This window comes from Musa acuminata, chromosome BXJ3-1, assembly GCF_036884655.1.
Source record: "Musa acuminata AAA Group cultivar baxijiao chromosome BXJ3-1, Cavendish_Baxijiao_AAA, whole genome shotgun sequence".
In the NCBI taxonomy this organism is placed as follows: domain Eukaryota; kingdom Viridiplantae; phylum Streptophyta; class Magnoliopsida; order Zingiberales; family Musaceae; genus Musa; species Musa acuminata.
This window is the reverse complement of record NC_088349.1, coordinates 7,989,552-8,005,349: the sequence shown is the minus strand read 5'-3', so window position 1 is coordinate 8,005,349 and position 15,798 is coordinate 7,989,552. Positions and strand designations below refer to the sequence as shown.

The 15,798-nt window shown below is 45.9% G+C and overlaps 3 protein-coding genes and 1 long non-coding RNA gene across 5 annotated transcripts; 1 reads left to right on the top strand and 3 right to left on the bottom strand.

Moving 5' to 3' along the window:
- Positions 1–348: 348 nt before the first annotated feature.
- On the bottom strand, positions 349–2,684 carry LOC135628867 (uncharacterized). 2 transcript variants are annotated; one of them, XR_010493039.1, is made up of 2 exons: positions 840–2,684; positions 349–714 (listed from the first exon to the last, which is right to left on the bottom strand). It is a non-coding gene; the product is annotated as an uncharacterized LOC135628867 (long non-coding RNA). The 2 variants fall into 2 exon arrangements; XR_010493038.1 differs by having other exon boundaries at positions 349–683.
- A 3,662-nt stretch (positions 2,685–6,346) lies between these two features.
- On the bottom strand, positions 6,347–8,736 carry LOC103995572 (EIN3-binding F-box protein 1). The gene is made up of 2 exons (XM_009416187.3): positions 8,490–8,736; positions 6,347–8,385 (listed from the first exon to the last, which is right to left on the bottom strand). Exons 1-2 carry the CDS (start codon positions 8,512–8,514, stop codon positions 6,518–6,520), a joined length of 1,893 nt encoding a protein of 630 aa, XP_009414462.3. The 5' UTR covers positions 8,515–8,736; the 3' UTR covers positions 6,347–6,517.
- Positions 8,737–11,198: 2,462 nt separating this feature from the next.
- LOC103994179 (auxin-responsive protein SAUR32-like) lies at positions 11,199–11,513 on the top strand. Its single transcript, XM_009414508.3, has one exon. The coding sequence runs from the start codon at positions 11,199–11,201 to the stop codon at positions 11,511–11,513; it is 315 nt and encodes a 104-aa protein (XP_009412783.3).
- A 1,641-nt stretch (positions 11,514–13,154) lies between these two features.
- On the bottom strand, positions 13,155–13,520 carry LOC135628385 (uncharacterized). The gene has a single exon (XM_065135009.1). It carries the CDS (start codon positions 13,518–13,520, stop codon positions 13,155–13,157), a length of 366 nt encoding a protein of 121 aa, XP_064991081.1.
- Positions 13,521–15,798: the final 2,278 nt, after the last annotated feature.

Genomic DNA, 15,798 nt, shown 5'->3' with positions numbered 1-15,798 from the left:
TCCTTTTCCAAATATTTTATAGCTCCATCGTATTATAAGAATTATTTCTATATTAAAAAAATTATATTAAATTATCATAATCTTAATTAAGTGATGCTAATCCCCTAAAGAACTTAAATCACATACCAATTCCATCAATCACCACATATCAACAACTTGACCGACAATAACAATAAAATAGTAAGTTTCAATTATTTAGAATCCATTTAAATCTGTAAGAAGGTAATGACAGAGTGCAGTGCGATTCATCACCATATTTGAACTCGATCTACCATCACTAACTAGATCATGTGGAAATGCAGAGATTGAAATCACATTTTCTGCATGAAAAATGTTGCAATAAAGCTATCCATCAATGCAAAAAAGATTTGGCTAAGGTATAGTCTACATCGTAGTACAACAGGAGAGCAATAAAATGATATTTCAACTCAAACATACAAGAATAAGAGAAGAAATAGTACTCTTAGGAACCCATATAACATGCATTAATTACTTCAGCGGTGAGGAATCCTCGCAACGCTACTTCAATATCATGAACCTGAGGAGGTGGCGGATGATCTGATCCACGCCAAGGAAGATGAGAAAGAAAGGTAGGAGAGTCCATCATTTCCAATGCTCTTCTCTTCATGGAACCCCAAAATCAAAGTCAAACATCATCGATTCCCACAAAAGCTTAAGTTGACCTTCAACAAAACAGTCAAAATCCATCTCTATCTATAAGAGAGAGAGAGAGAGAGAGAGAGAGAGAGAAATGTATGAGTCTGTTTAACATTCATAACCTAGATGAAAGGAACAAGAAGAGGATGCAAGCTCGGATGAAGAATGGAAGTGAAGGTTACCGCAAGGAAAGTATTGGGAGTGAAAGGCTGAGGTTTTCTGGTTCCGTGTGGGAGTCTCCGAATCGAAAGCTGCCATCTCTGCCTCCTGTGTTCGAACGAAACCCTAAGCTGTGGTCTGAGCCCCCTCTCTGCCTCTCCCATCCCTCCGTACCTCATTCGGATGGCCACCTTTCCCACACACGTGTTTCCAGATTCATGCTGCGCCTATGCCTTTCCTCCTTCAGCTGCACAAGCAAACTAGGCAATGGGAATGGCAATGACAACTGCTGTTCATGTGATCGTGCATCTTGTTTCCATCAAAGAAGATATCGAGCAGGTTTGCACTTGTAGATTTATGGGAATAAATATGACGTGAAGTCAACATGCGTATGTCAAAGACGACGACGACGACGACGACGACACATACATGTCGTGGATTCAGGTTTCAACAAGGCAATATATAGGCAGAAACATGTACTGCCATATAAGGATAAAGGGGGGGTTTCAAGACGGCAAATGCCATCAACTAATCACATTTCCAGCAACTGTGCCCTAATCACCTGTGTATCAAAATGGAAGGGGCACCATATGCTTCCATGTCCAAAGATTCTTCTAGTGTGCTAAGAGGAAAGCATGATGTAGATAAGAGATAAGCCATATTGTAGCTATCATGGCAGTGGCAGAGTAACATGTAACCACAGATAGAGATAATCTTAGGAACCCTAAACAGTTCCGGCAGACAAGCACGAGAAAAGAAGAGAAGAGATGAGCTGAAACGTGCCCCCAAGCAAAAGGGAGAAAAAGAGATCTGAACTCAGTTGACCTGGAAATCTTGCAGGTAACTCAGCATGCAGATTCGCAGGGAGCAAGGAGGAAGGCAAACACGAGAAACCCCTCGGAGGAGGTCATGATGAAAGCTTTTTGGCCTCATGTCAGGATGAAATCTGGACAAGAAGGTCGCGAAAGAAAGAAAGACAGTCGTAAACCCCCATCATTACGCCAATCTATCTGCTCAACGAGAAGAAAGAAAAGGTGTCAGCCACAGTAAGAGAAGAGGGGAGCCGAAGATAGAGACGCAACCAAGTCGATCGAACGATCGGTGCCGGGGATCGAGAGGTGGAGAGACGGAAGCGATCGTTGGGGGGAATGAAGCCTGGTCCGAGATCTCTTCACATAGATCTGCATAATCTGTAAGAGAAACGAAGGACCTCGAGCCAGACAACATTCCCCTCAAGGATAAAGCTTCCTTTTTTCCTTCTCCTTGAGCTGCATGTCCTTCCCTTTCCCGGGTCATCCAGCCTTTGCCGCCGCCTCCTCCTCCTCCTCCTCCTCCTCTCTCCCCCAACACTTCCGCCTCCTTTCATGGGGGAAGGGAGGGCAGTCAAGCGGAGGCAGCAATAGGAGGTGATGATGAAGGAAATGATTACCCTCTCCCGGAATAAGAGATGAGAGAGAGTAGTGGGGTGTGGGTCTGCCATGAACAAAGGAACAGCAACAGAAATAAAGAGAGGAGGCGTATGTGTGGAAAGAGATGGAGTAAAAGACGAGACCGAGCGGCAGACCGCGGCCCTACAGCTGGGCAGTCCTCAGAAATGACCACGAAACCATGCACCCATTCCTCCCCTCTCTCTCTCCGACCCTCTGCACGTGACGCCGGTGAGCCATCCTCCTGTAATGAATTCCCACTGCCATGACCGTGGCCTCGAAACTGCTGCCACCGTGTTCACAAACCCTCGCTGTATACATGGACTAATTGCGTATGGACGACAAGGACGGGGGTTTCGGAGGGAGATGGGAGATGTAAAACATCAGATTTGGATGGAGTGGTTGAGTTGCGCAGACCGAGGCGTACGACAGAAGAAGACTTACTGGCCACCACTTTTGTGCTGTGGATTCTTTATATTTGGTACACGCAGTGCAGCTCAGGTTTTATGTTTCTTTATGACTGCACTGCACTGACTGCACCGCATGTGGAGCAAACCCTATCGGCCACTGCGTTGTTACGCCTCTCGTCAAGTTCCGACCATCTTGATCGAATGAGTCGGAACCGAAATTGAATCGATGATTCGAACCGGATTGATCATTGATTAACGATTCAAATGATGGTCTTTAGCAATGGACTTATGATTGTCTTTATAAGTGAATGAAGTTTTCTCACGAATTATTTGGATTTTTTTTTTTACTTTCAATATGTGATAAGGATATTTAATTTATGTTAATTAAGAGTAGGAGAACCAACGGTTCATAAGTTCATCGGGTTACTCTTATCCTTAGAGGCGCTTTCTGGAGTTCATGATCTCCTAAAGGATAAAATCATGTGGGTACACTCATCGTCCAAAGCGATTAATTTCTTGTCGATGTTGCACCAATGACCGACTAAATATTAACTTATCAAATTAATGTTAGGCGAAGAATCCTAAGCCCTTGGCTCCATTATAAGAGGGAGCACTGATAAGAACATTTAGTTCCCACGTTGGTTGAAAAGTAAGGGAACTAAGAGTTCATAAGTTTGTCGGGTCACCCTTACCCTCAAAGACGTTTTTTAAAGCTCATGAAAGAACAAAACCATGAGAGTGTGCCCACCACCTAAAGTAGACAATTTCTCATGAGCTTACGGGGTTGCATCAATGATGACCAAATATTGATTTATCAGACTGGCGCTAGAAGGACAACCCTGAGCCCTAAGCTCCCCTATGGTAGAGAGCACTGATAAAGATATTTAGTTCTATATTAGTTGAGGAGTAAGGGAACCGATGACTTATGAGTTCACCGAATCACCCTTACTCTCGGAGACATCGAGCTCACGAGCTTTAAAAGGGTAAAACTATGTGAGTATGCCTACTGCCTAAAGTGAATAATTCTTCATGACCCCTTACGAGGTCACACTAATGACTGACCAAATGTTGACTTCTGGAAGGAAGTCCTTGAGCCCTTAGCTCCCTTACGGGAGGGAGCACTGATAAGGACATTTAGTCCTACATTAGTTGAGGAGTAGGAAAACCAAGGGCTCATAAGTTTATCGGGGCATCCTTACCCTCACTCTCGGAGGCGTATTTTGGAGCTCACGAGCTCCGAAAGGGTAAAACTGTGCAAGTTTGCCCACCACCCAAAGTGGATAATTTTTCATGAGTCTATGGGGTCGCATCAATGATGACCAAATATTGACTTATCCTATTCGTATTAAAAGAAGAGTCCTGAGTTATTGACTCTCCTATGGGATGGAGTATTGAAAAGGATATTTAGTCTTACATTGGTTGAGTAGTAGGGGAACAAAGAGCTCATAAGTCCATCAAGTCTTCTTTACTCTTAAATATGCCTTTTGAAGCTCAATGATAGTCTTTACTCTCAAAGATATTTTTTTGAAGCTTAAGAGTTCTAAAATAATAAAATCATTACCTTAAGCCCTTGACTCGTGTGAGAGAGAGAGAAATAATAAAGAGACATATTTTGGAGTTCTAAAATAGTAAAATCTTATAATATACTTATCGTCTAAAGTAAAGAATTCCTTGAGCCTATTAAATATTTTATTTATCAAAAGTAACCAATTTTATAAGGATGACGTAAGATTTAGATAAATTTAATTAAATGATAATATTTCACGCAGCCTATTAAATATGGATTTGAATTTCTACGAGTTATTCGAGCCCAAAGACAATCAGTTCAAGTTATGGAATGCTGCAGCAGGTGTCCTTGAACGGAGAGGATGAACTTTTTAGGTACTATCTTATGTTCATCGTTTCACATTGCTTGTGTTCGGTGACAATTTGGCTTTGACTTGGCTCGAGTTAGAACTGATATGAGGTATTAATAGATACCTTAAGCTGTGGCCTCAGGGCCGATGCAGCTGGGTTCGGGGTCGACGCGGCTGGGGATCTTCCTGGAACGACCTTTGAGACTGCTTAGGTGACCGACCGCGGTGGTCCGATCGCGACGGGTCAGTCGTTTCCTCTGGGAGGGGACTCCTCGCTTGGGTACGCGATGGGAGGCGCCCCAGCCGCGATCATCTGGGCTGTCTTCATCCTTGCTGGGGTAGGCATTCCGGTTCGTGTTGACCAGGCACTGTCAATCCGTGGGGCGTCATCTGGGCCAACTAATGTCATGCGAGTCTTATCATAATTATTACCCTCATCTACCAAGGCATATTAACACTCCCCTCCGGCTCGATCCCTCACGCCACGCCAACGGCGATGTCAGGCGCCACCAGGAGTACGATCCTGCTCCCTACGGGAAAGCACAATAGGTAACGGTAATTCTCACTATAAAAACTCTCGGGCCCTGAAAAAGAGGAGGAACAAAAAACCCCATACTGCTCTTCACTAATTTGATCCTCGGAGGGGTCGGGTCGAGCCTCCCGACCCGACCTGTGTGCAGGGGCGAAGACGGGGCGCCTCCCATCGCGTGCCCAGGCGAGGAGTCCCCTGCCAGAGGAAACAGCTGACCCGTCGCGATCGGACCACCGCAGTCAGTCACCTCAGCAGTCTCAAAGGTCATTCCAGGAAGATCCCAAATCATTTGGACTCGAACCCAGCCGCGTCGACCCCAAGACCACGGCTTAAAATTGTTTACACTAACATATATTGATACGGATCAAACCTAATTTAACTTGAGAACGAGTTCAAACATCCATGGTGAGGAGAGAACTCACCTCCCAATTATAGCTCATCGCATATTATCAACTCGGTATGGAGCACAAAATCTAGATGACATGATACACCCAACAATAATAATGAATTGGAGGGAGAATATTTCACTAATACTTGAAATATTAATATCGATATTAGTTACTATATAGACCCACTAATTTATTATTATCGATATTAGTTATTATTCATTTATAACTCTACTTTCTACTTTCGTGAGCATCGGAAAGCTCAAGTTGAACACCCTACTATTGATCTTCTTTCATATTCATGAACTTTTTAAATTTCTATACACATAATTTAGAATTAAGTTGAGAGATTAAGGTGTCCTCCACAGTCCCATCGCTAATTGGGTTAGAATAGCTCTAATTCTATCAAGTTGAATGAATTTTGATAGAATCGAAGTTAATTTATTATACGATCAGCAAATGATGTGATTAGTTAGAATAGCTCTAATTTTGGTTTAATTTTTTAAATTTAATCATTAATGACTATATAACACTAAGAATTATGGTCTTATTGAATCGGATTTGATTGTCTAACACATCAAGAATTTAGATCCGACCTAGACCGGACTTTTGAGCTCATCACAGCTCATGTGTCGAGGAGACACAGTAATTCGACGTATGACCCTTCAAAGAATACGTCGGAGGTATGTTTGACAAATATCCTTAAATATTTAAATATATAGAAATGCAGGGATTAGTGGAGCTCGTGCCGACACCTAAGTCAGCATGATCGTGGGACCATCTTTTTGACCGACGTGTCAGGTTGACTTTTTGGCCCACAGCGATCTGTAACGTGTCAACGTGTTTGAACTCTGTTATTGATGCCTATCCGTTTTGATGTGAGAAAATAGGCATTTATCTCAATTAAACCTTCCTCTATCTAATCATTTATTTGCATAAGCATACAATTGGTGAACTCCCCGAGTCGATAGTGCCGTCACACATTCGTCAGTTATTTTGCCCAAAATGACCCCAGAAAACCAACTCCCGGTCACTAAACCTGAACCGGAAAAACGCGGCCGGTCCATGCGGAAAATGTTGGGCTCCCCCCTCAGTACTCGACTTCGTCGATGTACGGCTTGATGAGATTGATCCTGGACCGGCTAAGTCTCGGGCAACCGGTTAGGTTCAGCCGGTTCAGGCACAGACCGCCGTACTCGTCCAGTGCTTGGAGCGTCCGGTCCGTGATTTCGGCGCAGCCGGCGAGCGAGAGTGACTCGATGTCGGAGGGGTCCGCCTCCACCAGCTTCTCCACGGCCTCGTCGCCGATGTTGCAACCGCCCAGGTCCAGCTCCACCAGCCTGCCGCACCGCCTCGTGATCACCGACGCCCCGCGGTCCGTCACGCGCCCGCACCCCTTCAGCGCCAGCGACCTCAGCCTCCCCTTGCACTCCCTCGTCACCGCCCATACGCTCCGGTCGCCCAGCCGGGTGCACCCGCTCAGGTCCACCCTCGTGATCTCGTTCCACCCCTTGAGCTGCTTCAGGAAGGAGGTTATGCCTCGGTCGGTGATCGAGCCCATGCGCACGAAGCTGACGTCTGTGACGCTCTTGCAAGCCTGCCCGACCCAGACGACGAAGCCGTCTCCGAGCCCCTCGCACTCTTCCAGCTTCACGGTCTGCAGCGCCGGGCATCGTTGAGGAAGAAGAAAACAGGGCTCGCCCTCTTGCTGCTCTGTTCCATGGCCATAGAAGCCGCAATTGACTAGATTTAGCTCCTTCAAGGTATGGCTGCAGTTCTCCAGAGCAAACATCAGGCCTCTGTAGCTGAAAACTCCCCTGAAGTTTTCCAGGTGCAGAGTCTCCAGTTTGACCGCTAGTTTCGTGAGCGCCAGCAGACTTAAATCTGTGAGCGACGGGCAGCTCTTCAACGAAACCTTCGTGAGGCCGGCGAAGCTGATGGATGGTGATGCCCTCACGAAGCATCCGTCCGTCAACCCCGCGCAAGCGTCGAGCGAGAGGGCCCTGAGACCGCTCGCCTCTGCGATCCAACTGTAGCCTATCACCGATGAACCCCACACTTTCTCCAGAGACAACAGCTTGATTTCCTTGCGGTGGCATGCGATTGCTTGGAGAACCTTGTCGCCTAACTTCATCGACGAGATCTTGAGGGTCTCTAGCTTGGTTTGCAGGACGACGATGGAGAGGATCCCGTGGTCGGTGATGCGAGGACACTGGGCGACGGCGAACGAGTTGAGCAGAGTGGAATGCCTGGAGAAAGCCACCAGCGAGCGGTCGGTGACGCTCGGACATGCGGTGAGCCTCAACGATGCTAGGTTCGGGCATCCGGACGCGATAAGCATCAGGCCACGGTCGGTCACCGAGAATGCATTGGTCAGCTCCAGGTTCTTCAGCGCGCTGCAGTTCTGTGCGATCGCCGCGAGGCCTCGGTCGCTTACTTTGATGCAGTTGTGTAAAGCGAGAGATCGTAGGTTAGTGCAAGCCTGTGCGATGACGAAGAGGCCGACGTCCGAGATGTGACGATGATTCCCCGCATGTTGCAGAGGACGAAGAGGACAAGATGGAAGCGTCTCCATCACGGATAGATGGGTCAAAACCTCACATGCGTCGATCCCAATGGCCATGGCTGCCAGCCTCCAGTCATTTGCCTCACTCCCCTTGATGCATCTGGACATCTCTTGCCTCGCTTCCGGTAGAAGCACGGCGTTGGCTCCGAACTCAGACCTTCGCATCGAGGCCTGCAGCGCCAACCATTTCCTCGACACCGCAGCGCAGCGACAGCGATCTCTCGGAGCCGGAAGCAAACTAAAGATAAGCAAGAGGCATTCGTCCGGCAGATCGTCGATAAGATCCTGGCACAGGGCTCGATCATCTCTGCTCTCCTTCGCAGGCGACCCTATCTTCCTTCGCTGTCCCGGTCGTCGATGCGAATCACCCATGTCACCGCAACTCCCTTCAACTGTAAGACAAGAAATACGTAGGTCTCTTGCTGTTCAGCCAAAACAAGCGACGACCTCATCGTTGACCACCATACAGAGTTCGACAGGACGAGGAAAACCTTACCTTGAGATTCAAGTAGGATGCACATGGCTCAGAAGCAACTCTTAGGATAGAGGGAGGAAGAGGAGAGGACGAGGTGCTCGGGCAGGCGCACGTCTCTGGAGGAGGATCGGGCTAGAGAACCGTAGAAGGAACAGGGGACGGAACATTGAGGCAATGGGCGTTAGGAAAGCCAATGGCCGACGCATACCACATTCCATTCACCTGACCGGAAGTGCCACAAATCAGTCCAAATCTGTCATTCTTCTATTATGGTTCAACGAATCTGTGTGCCCTACTAGTCGTAGACGCCGAACCCACGCGACAGCCCTCCATCAACCATCTCCTTCCCATTCTGAAACGTGTCTCACCCAAATTGGCTGTATTCTTCCTCCAGAATGGCCTTTTGGTCGAGAACAGACCTCACCACCGCGCCAAATGACCACAAAAATTAGCTCAGCTGATTCCTATCTCGATTAAGATCCACGGGATCTCCCTTCCCTTCTCCGGTAATGCCCTTTATCTTATTCATGCATGCACTTTGAGAGACATCGTTGGCTAGAGTTGGCAAGACTTACACTTTTAAATCTTGTCATTTGTGATTCCCGTTCATTGAATCCTACTGAAGTGCACGTCTGCGTGTGCAAAATCTATCCTGGATTTTGAACGTGAACTAGTAAGAGTTCATGTTAGTGTTCATGCTACTTTGCTGTCACCAAGCAGAAGGGGGTTGTATGCTTGCCTTCTTCTGGCAAACAAAGGCTAAGAGAAAGAACAGGAAGCATTCCTGCCATGGGTAGGGGTTTTGGTGCAAGCAAAAGTAGGATGAACAATGACATGGGCACTTCCAAGTCGACACTAAAAATCGAGGTTAGATTACGCAGACGAAGACCTTTTCTTATCGTCGACGTCCATGCATGACAGTAACACCAACCGGATTCAATGAACAACAGCAACCAATGGCAAGTCTTAAAGGTTTAACAGCCCATAGAAAGTAGTGAGTTCGCCAGCTCAATCCAACTGTCTTTCAAAGGTGCATAAGGGGAAGAACCAGAGGAGGGAAAGGAGATCCATGGTGGAAGACACCTACCCCCTTTGGTTAGCCGGATCTTGATCCGGTCGAGGAAGAAACTGGAGCAGCCATATATGAATTCAGTGATAGACATGTTCTAAAAAGGACATGGGAAAGCTTGGAAGATAACTTGGACATGTGCAGTGCATTCCTCAGGGCATGAGGTCAAACAATCTTGCATCTGTGTTCTAACCACACAAACAAAGTTGTAGCAGCTACGGGTTGATGAGAAGCTGGAAACCGAAGCTAAGCACACAAGCTTGGAGCCGCCTCACGTCACAGTAAAGCTGAAGACCGAGAACACTTCGTTTTTTCTTTACCTAACTAAAGAATACTTATCTTTTTCTCTGATAGGAATGCCAACATATTGGATTGATAATTAAAACATTTTAGATATTTAAGTTTTTTTCAAAACTAGAATTATTAATAATTTGTCACGATTAATATGATTTTTAATTGTTACTAGTGAGAGGAATATATATATATATATATATATATATATTTCATATCTCTTATTTTACTCTTGTAAAAGATTACAAAGAAGATGTGTTCTACAAATAATTGTCATTATTTTGCTAATTATGGGTGAAATTTGTTTATAAAACAATATGAAAACATTCGTAAAAAGATTGTTTTATATAATGTTAGTCTCATAACCATCATCAATTATACGGTATTTGATAATTTAATAATATAATATTTCCTTTACATTAATTGACTTCACATGTCAAATCTTAATTATTAAAAAAAACTATATTAATATATTTTATTTAAATTAAATGGACGGCTGAGACGAGTTAGAAGAGACTGTTGTAAGCTTCCAACACAGCATGATACGGGAAGGCTACGGAGATCTGGTACGTACACGTACCTACCGATGCCTCTACAAAACAGGAACTTTGGGGAGCCGTATGCGTCGCTGCACATGGAGACACTTCGATTGCTTTGGTGGTTTCTAGTAATGAGTGTGATGAGACCCGCGACGTGATGTGATGTGATATGGTGTGATTCCCGTCTACCGTCTGCATCCTCTCTTCGATTTGGCACGACCTCATTTGAAGGCGTCGGCTGTGATAGAAATATATATATATACAAAATATTATATATATATATATATTTAGAGAGAGATAGAGAGAGAGAGAGAGACAGAAGAGATGGTATGCTTCACCCCTTTCTCACACGTGACGCAAAGTCCTCCTGGACCGCTGTCATCCCCTAGGCACGTGCGGGACGACACGTCATGAATCCGATAAAGTGCATCGTTCGAGACCAAGCATTTAAATCATTCGGATCCTAATAGGATCCGACCCGTTATAAGTACCCCTCTAAAAGATACGGGGGCAAAGACGATACTTCGAAGGTTGAAAAAGGATAGATGCGTAAAAACGATATAAGGCGAGATTGCGTTCGTCTCGTTTCATATGAGCTATTAATACGACCCACCGCCCTTTCTCTTCTTCTCTGTGGTTGTGGTTTGCGTTATCCTTCTTCGAAATGGCGAGCATACGGCTGAGTGCGCGACTCCTCGTCTCTTAATCTTCCCTTGTTCGGATCGATCCGGTTTGGATTTGGGTTCGGCTTTGCTCCTCGCTCTCTGTTGCTCTTTCTCTCTCTCTGGATATACGTGGGTGGGGATGCACCTGCACTTGCCGCATAAGATCATGGCGGGGCACGGGAGGCGGAGGGGGGAGGAGGAGGAGGGGATCCGGAAGGGGTGGATGGGGATTAGGGTGGGCGGGGAGGGGGAGCAGCCGCAGCGGTTCGTGGTGCCGGTGGAGTACCTGAGCCACCCGCTCTTCGTGCGGCTACTCAAGGAGGCCGAGGAGGAGTACGGCTTCGACCACCAGGGGGCGATCACCATCCCCTGCCACGTCAAGTACTTCCGCCGCATCCAGAGCATCATCGACCGCGACTGCAACCAGGTTGCCGCCACCGTCAATTACCACCACCACTTTCACCTTTGCTTCAGGGCTTGAACGAGTCCCTGACTCCGGGTGGGTGTTTGTGCTGGGTTTGGAAAGTGTTAATTCCAAGAGAATCCTTCCCTCTCTCTCTCTCTCTCTCTCTCTAGCCATTAAGACTGGTTTAACGATGACATGATTTGGTGATCAAGTCGAAGAATATTTCTTGCTCATTTTAATTTCGCATGAGCCAATTTCATTCAGCATGGTCATAGTTGAATGTTTCACGTTGCTCCCCCACTGCAAAAGATCAATGTTCACAGTTGCAATGGAACTCGTGTGGCACATTGCAACCTATTTTATGACCACAGAAGGCATCAAAGATCCAAACGCTCCTTTCAGTCCGGGAGACCACATCGCTCACACATCTGCCGATGCGCCTAATCCTGGCCATGGCTACAAGACAAAAGGCTGAAGCTGATATGTTCTTGATGCCTCAGTACGACTGACTCGGTTCATTTCCGAGTCCTTAAACCACATTTTACTTGAATTAATGGTTAGTAAAATTTCTTCCTTTTCTGTCATGAAATTATATTCTGATTACGACAATTTGAGTCGGAAATAGATCATGCTAGATTTCTGGGCGTTTTTGGACATTTCGAATGCCATTAGATGATGGTTTGGCACATTGAACTCGTTCGATGACAGCAACACCTCACCGGTGTGCCCACCATGTTCCGCGAATACCGAGCGAGCCAATCCGGTCCATTTCATCGACGTGATTTGTGGTGGTTCTCGATCGTGCCAAAAGGGCGGGCCTAATCGCAATGTGGTTCGCTACCACCTCGATCGATCGGTTCATTCCAGCATACGTTTGGCAACGATTTCGTGGTGCGAGCGGCCTACGACAGTTATGAGCGAGGAGGGATGACTAACAAACAGGGAAGGGAACACAAGATATTGATCGGAGGAATTCGCAGAAGCAGAAGCGGAGTGATGTTGTTGGCATCAGTAACAGGGAGCGTTATGCAAATGGGTGTTCGACTTGAAGCCTACTCCCTCCGTTTCAGGAGGGACACCACATCCCTCTCAGAACCGACAACAGCACCGAGGAGGTCGACCAGAAATGTCTATGAGGCGTCAGATAGCGCTGAGACCAAATACATCGCGTTCTCTCTGACAAGGAACGATTGCGACGCTGCGCTAACCTCGCCTCGCTGCTCGGCAAGGGTGACGGGGAGAGGGCGCCGATCGTCGACGCTTTGGCTTTGGTCAGCTGTGGTTGGTGCTGTGTTGGCCGTCGAGTTGGATTGACGCCTCGACTTGCATGATAGGTGTTTGTGCTTTTGTCTGTTAGGATTGAATTGAATAGAAACACTCGATAAATCTTTTCTTCGTGATAGGTCGAATCAATTTTGCCAAGTAGAATCACCCAACCATGGTTGCGACAGAATGGAGTAGGAGATCGATAGCAATCATGTACGAGATTCCAGAGGAAAAAAGAAGCGCTCGATTGTTACCACAATCGAAACATCCACCGACGTCATTAGGATCGACATACTACTACTTCGATCGATCGACGATATCAATTACAGATCAATCAAGATTGTTGGAAAGAATAACTTCCACAGGTGTCTCGACAACAGAACATGAACAAGGCAGGATCAATCAAGCTTAAATATGGAGATGAGACACTGGAATAGAGAGGTTGAGGTACTAGGATTGGGAACCTTTGGATCGGGAGGCGAGCATCTGGTTGTAGGCCTCCAGCTCCTCGTAATAGATATCCCAGACGCATCGGACGCATCCGCTCCCGCAGCAATCGCCGGGCAGCGGCTTCTCGGGAGGCGAGGGTTCCGCCTCTGGCTTAGGTTTCTCTTCCATCTTCTCCGCCTTATCGCCATCGTTGTCAACCCTAGCAGATTCCATGGTGGAACAAGAACGAGGAGGAGGAGGAGGAAAAGGAGAAACGATCGGAAACCGCGGAGGACGATGTTGGCGAAGTGGGAAGCGAAGACGAGGAGGAGAGGGGCGGAAGAGGACGAGCCGGGGGGCGATTTGGGCACAGACGGCGGCGCGCATCCGAGGCGGCCCGGAAGTCCGCACGCCTTTCCCTCTTCGAGGTCGGCAATCGGCCTTCCTTTCCTGTTGGGTGAACCGGGTACAGGGCCCACGCCAGGTGAGTCTGTGCTTTGAGCATCGCGAATCATGATGATCATTCCATCTTGACTGCGTCACCACCGTTGATGCACGTGGTTTCCATTATTTACCGCAACGGCTCGACTGGTTCGATCGGGTTGTCGGATTTGAGTTCAACTAGGATGGAGAAATCTAAATCCGACTCTGATTCGGGTAGGGTTCGACTAATTTGTTACCCAACCCATATTAAACCCGAATCTTGCCTGATCCGATCTGCAATTTGCCACCATCGTCTCTCGCATTATTAAATCAAATAAAATCATAAAGAATATTTAAATCTCTTATGAGAGGACAAGTATAACATGTATTGCTTGGGCCTACCATAGTTTTTTTTTCTCATAATATTTAAACAACTTATCAACTAACTTAGTTACATTCGAATCCTATCTTTGTCACAGGCGCGCGCGCACACGCACACACACACATATATATATATATAGTTATAATTATATTTTAAATAATATATAATTTATAAAGTATATACGAGTGTATTTGAGAATATATTTATATTTTTTATATGTATTTGAACAAAAATATTTGAGTAATTGTGTAATTGTGGAATGCGTTGAATCTCGGATTTTGATGATGAAATCAATTGATAGTATTCATCTAATGTGCGTTTGACTGATGCAGGACTAGCTTCGATCAGAATAGACAAATCGATTAAAGCTGAAGGGATCAGACGTTGGGCCGAAGCAAACATGTCAGAAGATTGGACGTCGAGCCGGAGGATCGGTCGACGTGTCAGTAGAAGGTTTCGGTCTGTGAATTCGGGCATTGGGCTAAGAAGATTGGACATTGCGCCAAGAAGATCATATGTTGTGAGAAGACAACATGCTAATTGAACAATAAGTCGAAGGAAATGACGATGCATCGAAAGATCGGACGATGCATCGGAGGATCGGACGAAGCGTCGGAGGATCGGACGAAGCGTCGGAAGAACCAATGATAAGCCGGACAATAAAGGATTCGCTTGTAATCGATTATGACTAAATCGAGTTAGTTTAGAGTTTAATTGAGTCAGTTTAGAATGTAATTAGACCAACTTAATTAGGAGCCAACTAGGCCCAAGTTTGGGTTGTGTTGGGCCAAGTGAAAAGGTCCAAACAGTGACCCAACATGTGGCACCGTTATGGCACAATCTTCGAGATTGTGTCAGGTAGTGCTATCGCCCAAACACAATCTCCGAGAGATTGTCAGGCGGTGGTACCGTTAGTCTAAGCGATGGTACCACCCAGTGTTAGTGCTGCAGGCGGTGATACCACTCGTACTCGGGAAACCCAGGATGAGATATTTTTAGGCTCCAAGTTTGAATCAACTTGAGGCCTATAAATACCTCTCTCATCCCTGGTTAACTCACACAAGAATAGAGAGTGAAAAAGAAAGAAATGATGTTGTAATCTTGTGTGTGAACTCCTTTAAAAGCTCTAAGTGTTAGTATAGATTTAGAGAGGATTGAAGGGGGTGTAAAGGTTGTCTCCTAAACTTGTGAAAAGGAGAAGAGGATTATAAAAGGGTACTTGATCTTCGCCCATTGAAAGAAGATCGTCAGTGGATGCTAGTAGCCTCGACGGAAGAGGAATCGATGGAGTGGATGTAGGTCATGACGACCGAACCACTATAAATCGATTTGCATTCTTGTTCTGCTTTTAATTCTCATATTGCAAACTGATTTACTCACTTTATTTGCTCATTATATTCTTGCAAACGCTTTAAAGTTAAACACTTTCCGAGATCGATTTTCGATGAACAAAGATTTTATAAAACTGATGTTTTTATCCGCTGCACTAATTCACCCACCCACCACTCTTGGTGCCGACTCGTTCCTAACAGTTGGTATTAGAGTCATGATTTTTCTCATTTGATTTAACACCCAAGAGAAATAACTCTTTTCGGCTTTCAAGAGGGCTTTTCCATCGTTCGTCCTCCCATGTTCAATGAGACGGACTACACTTATTGAAAAACTCAAATGAGAGTTTTATTGCTTTCTATGGATTTAAATTTATGGAATATTATTGAAAACAGTTTTCGAAAGTGACAAACATTTTCTTTGAATGCTAGAGCTATAAATGCTCTATTTTATGCCTTGAGCAAAAAGTGACAAACTACGCCTTAATGACTATCGACGATGAGATAATCAAAACTCCTTTGCTTTATTTCG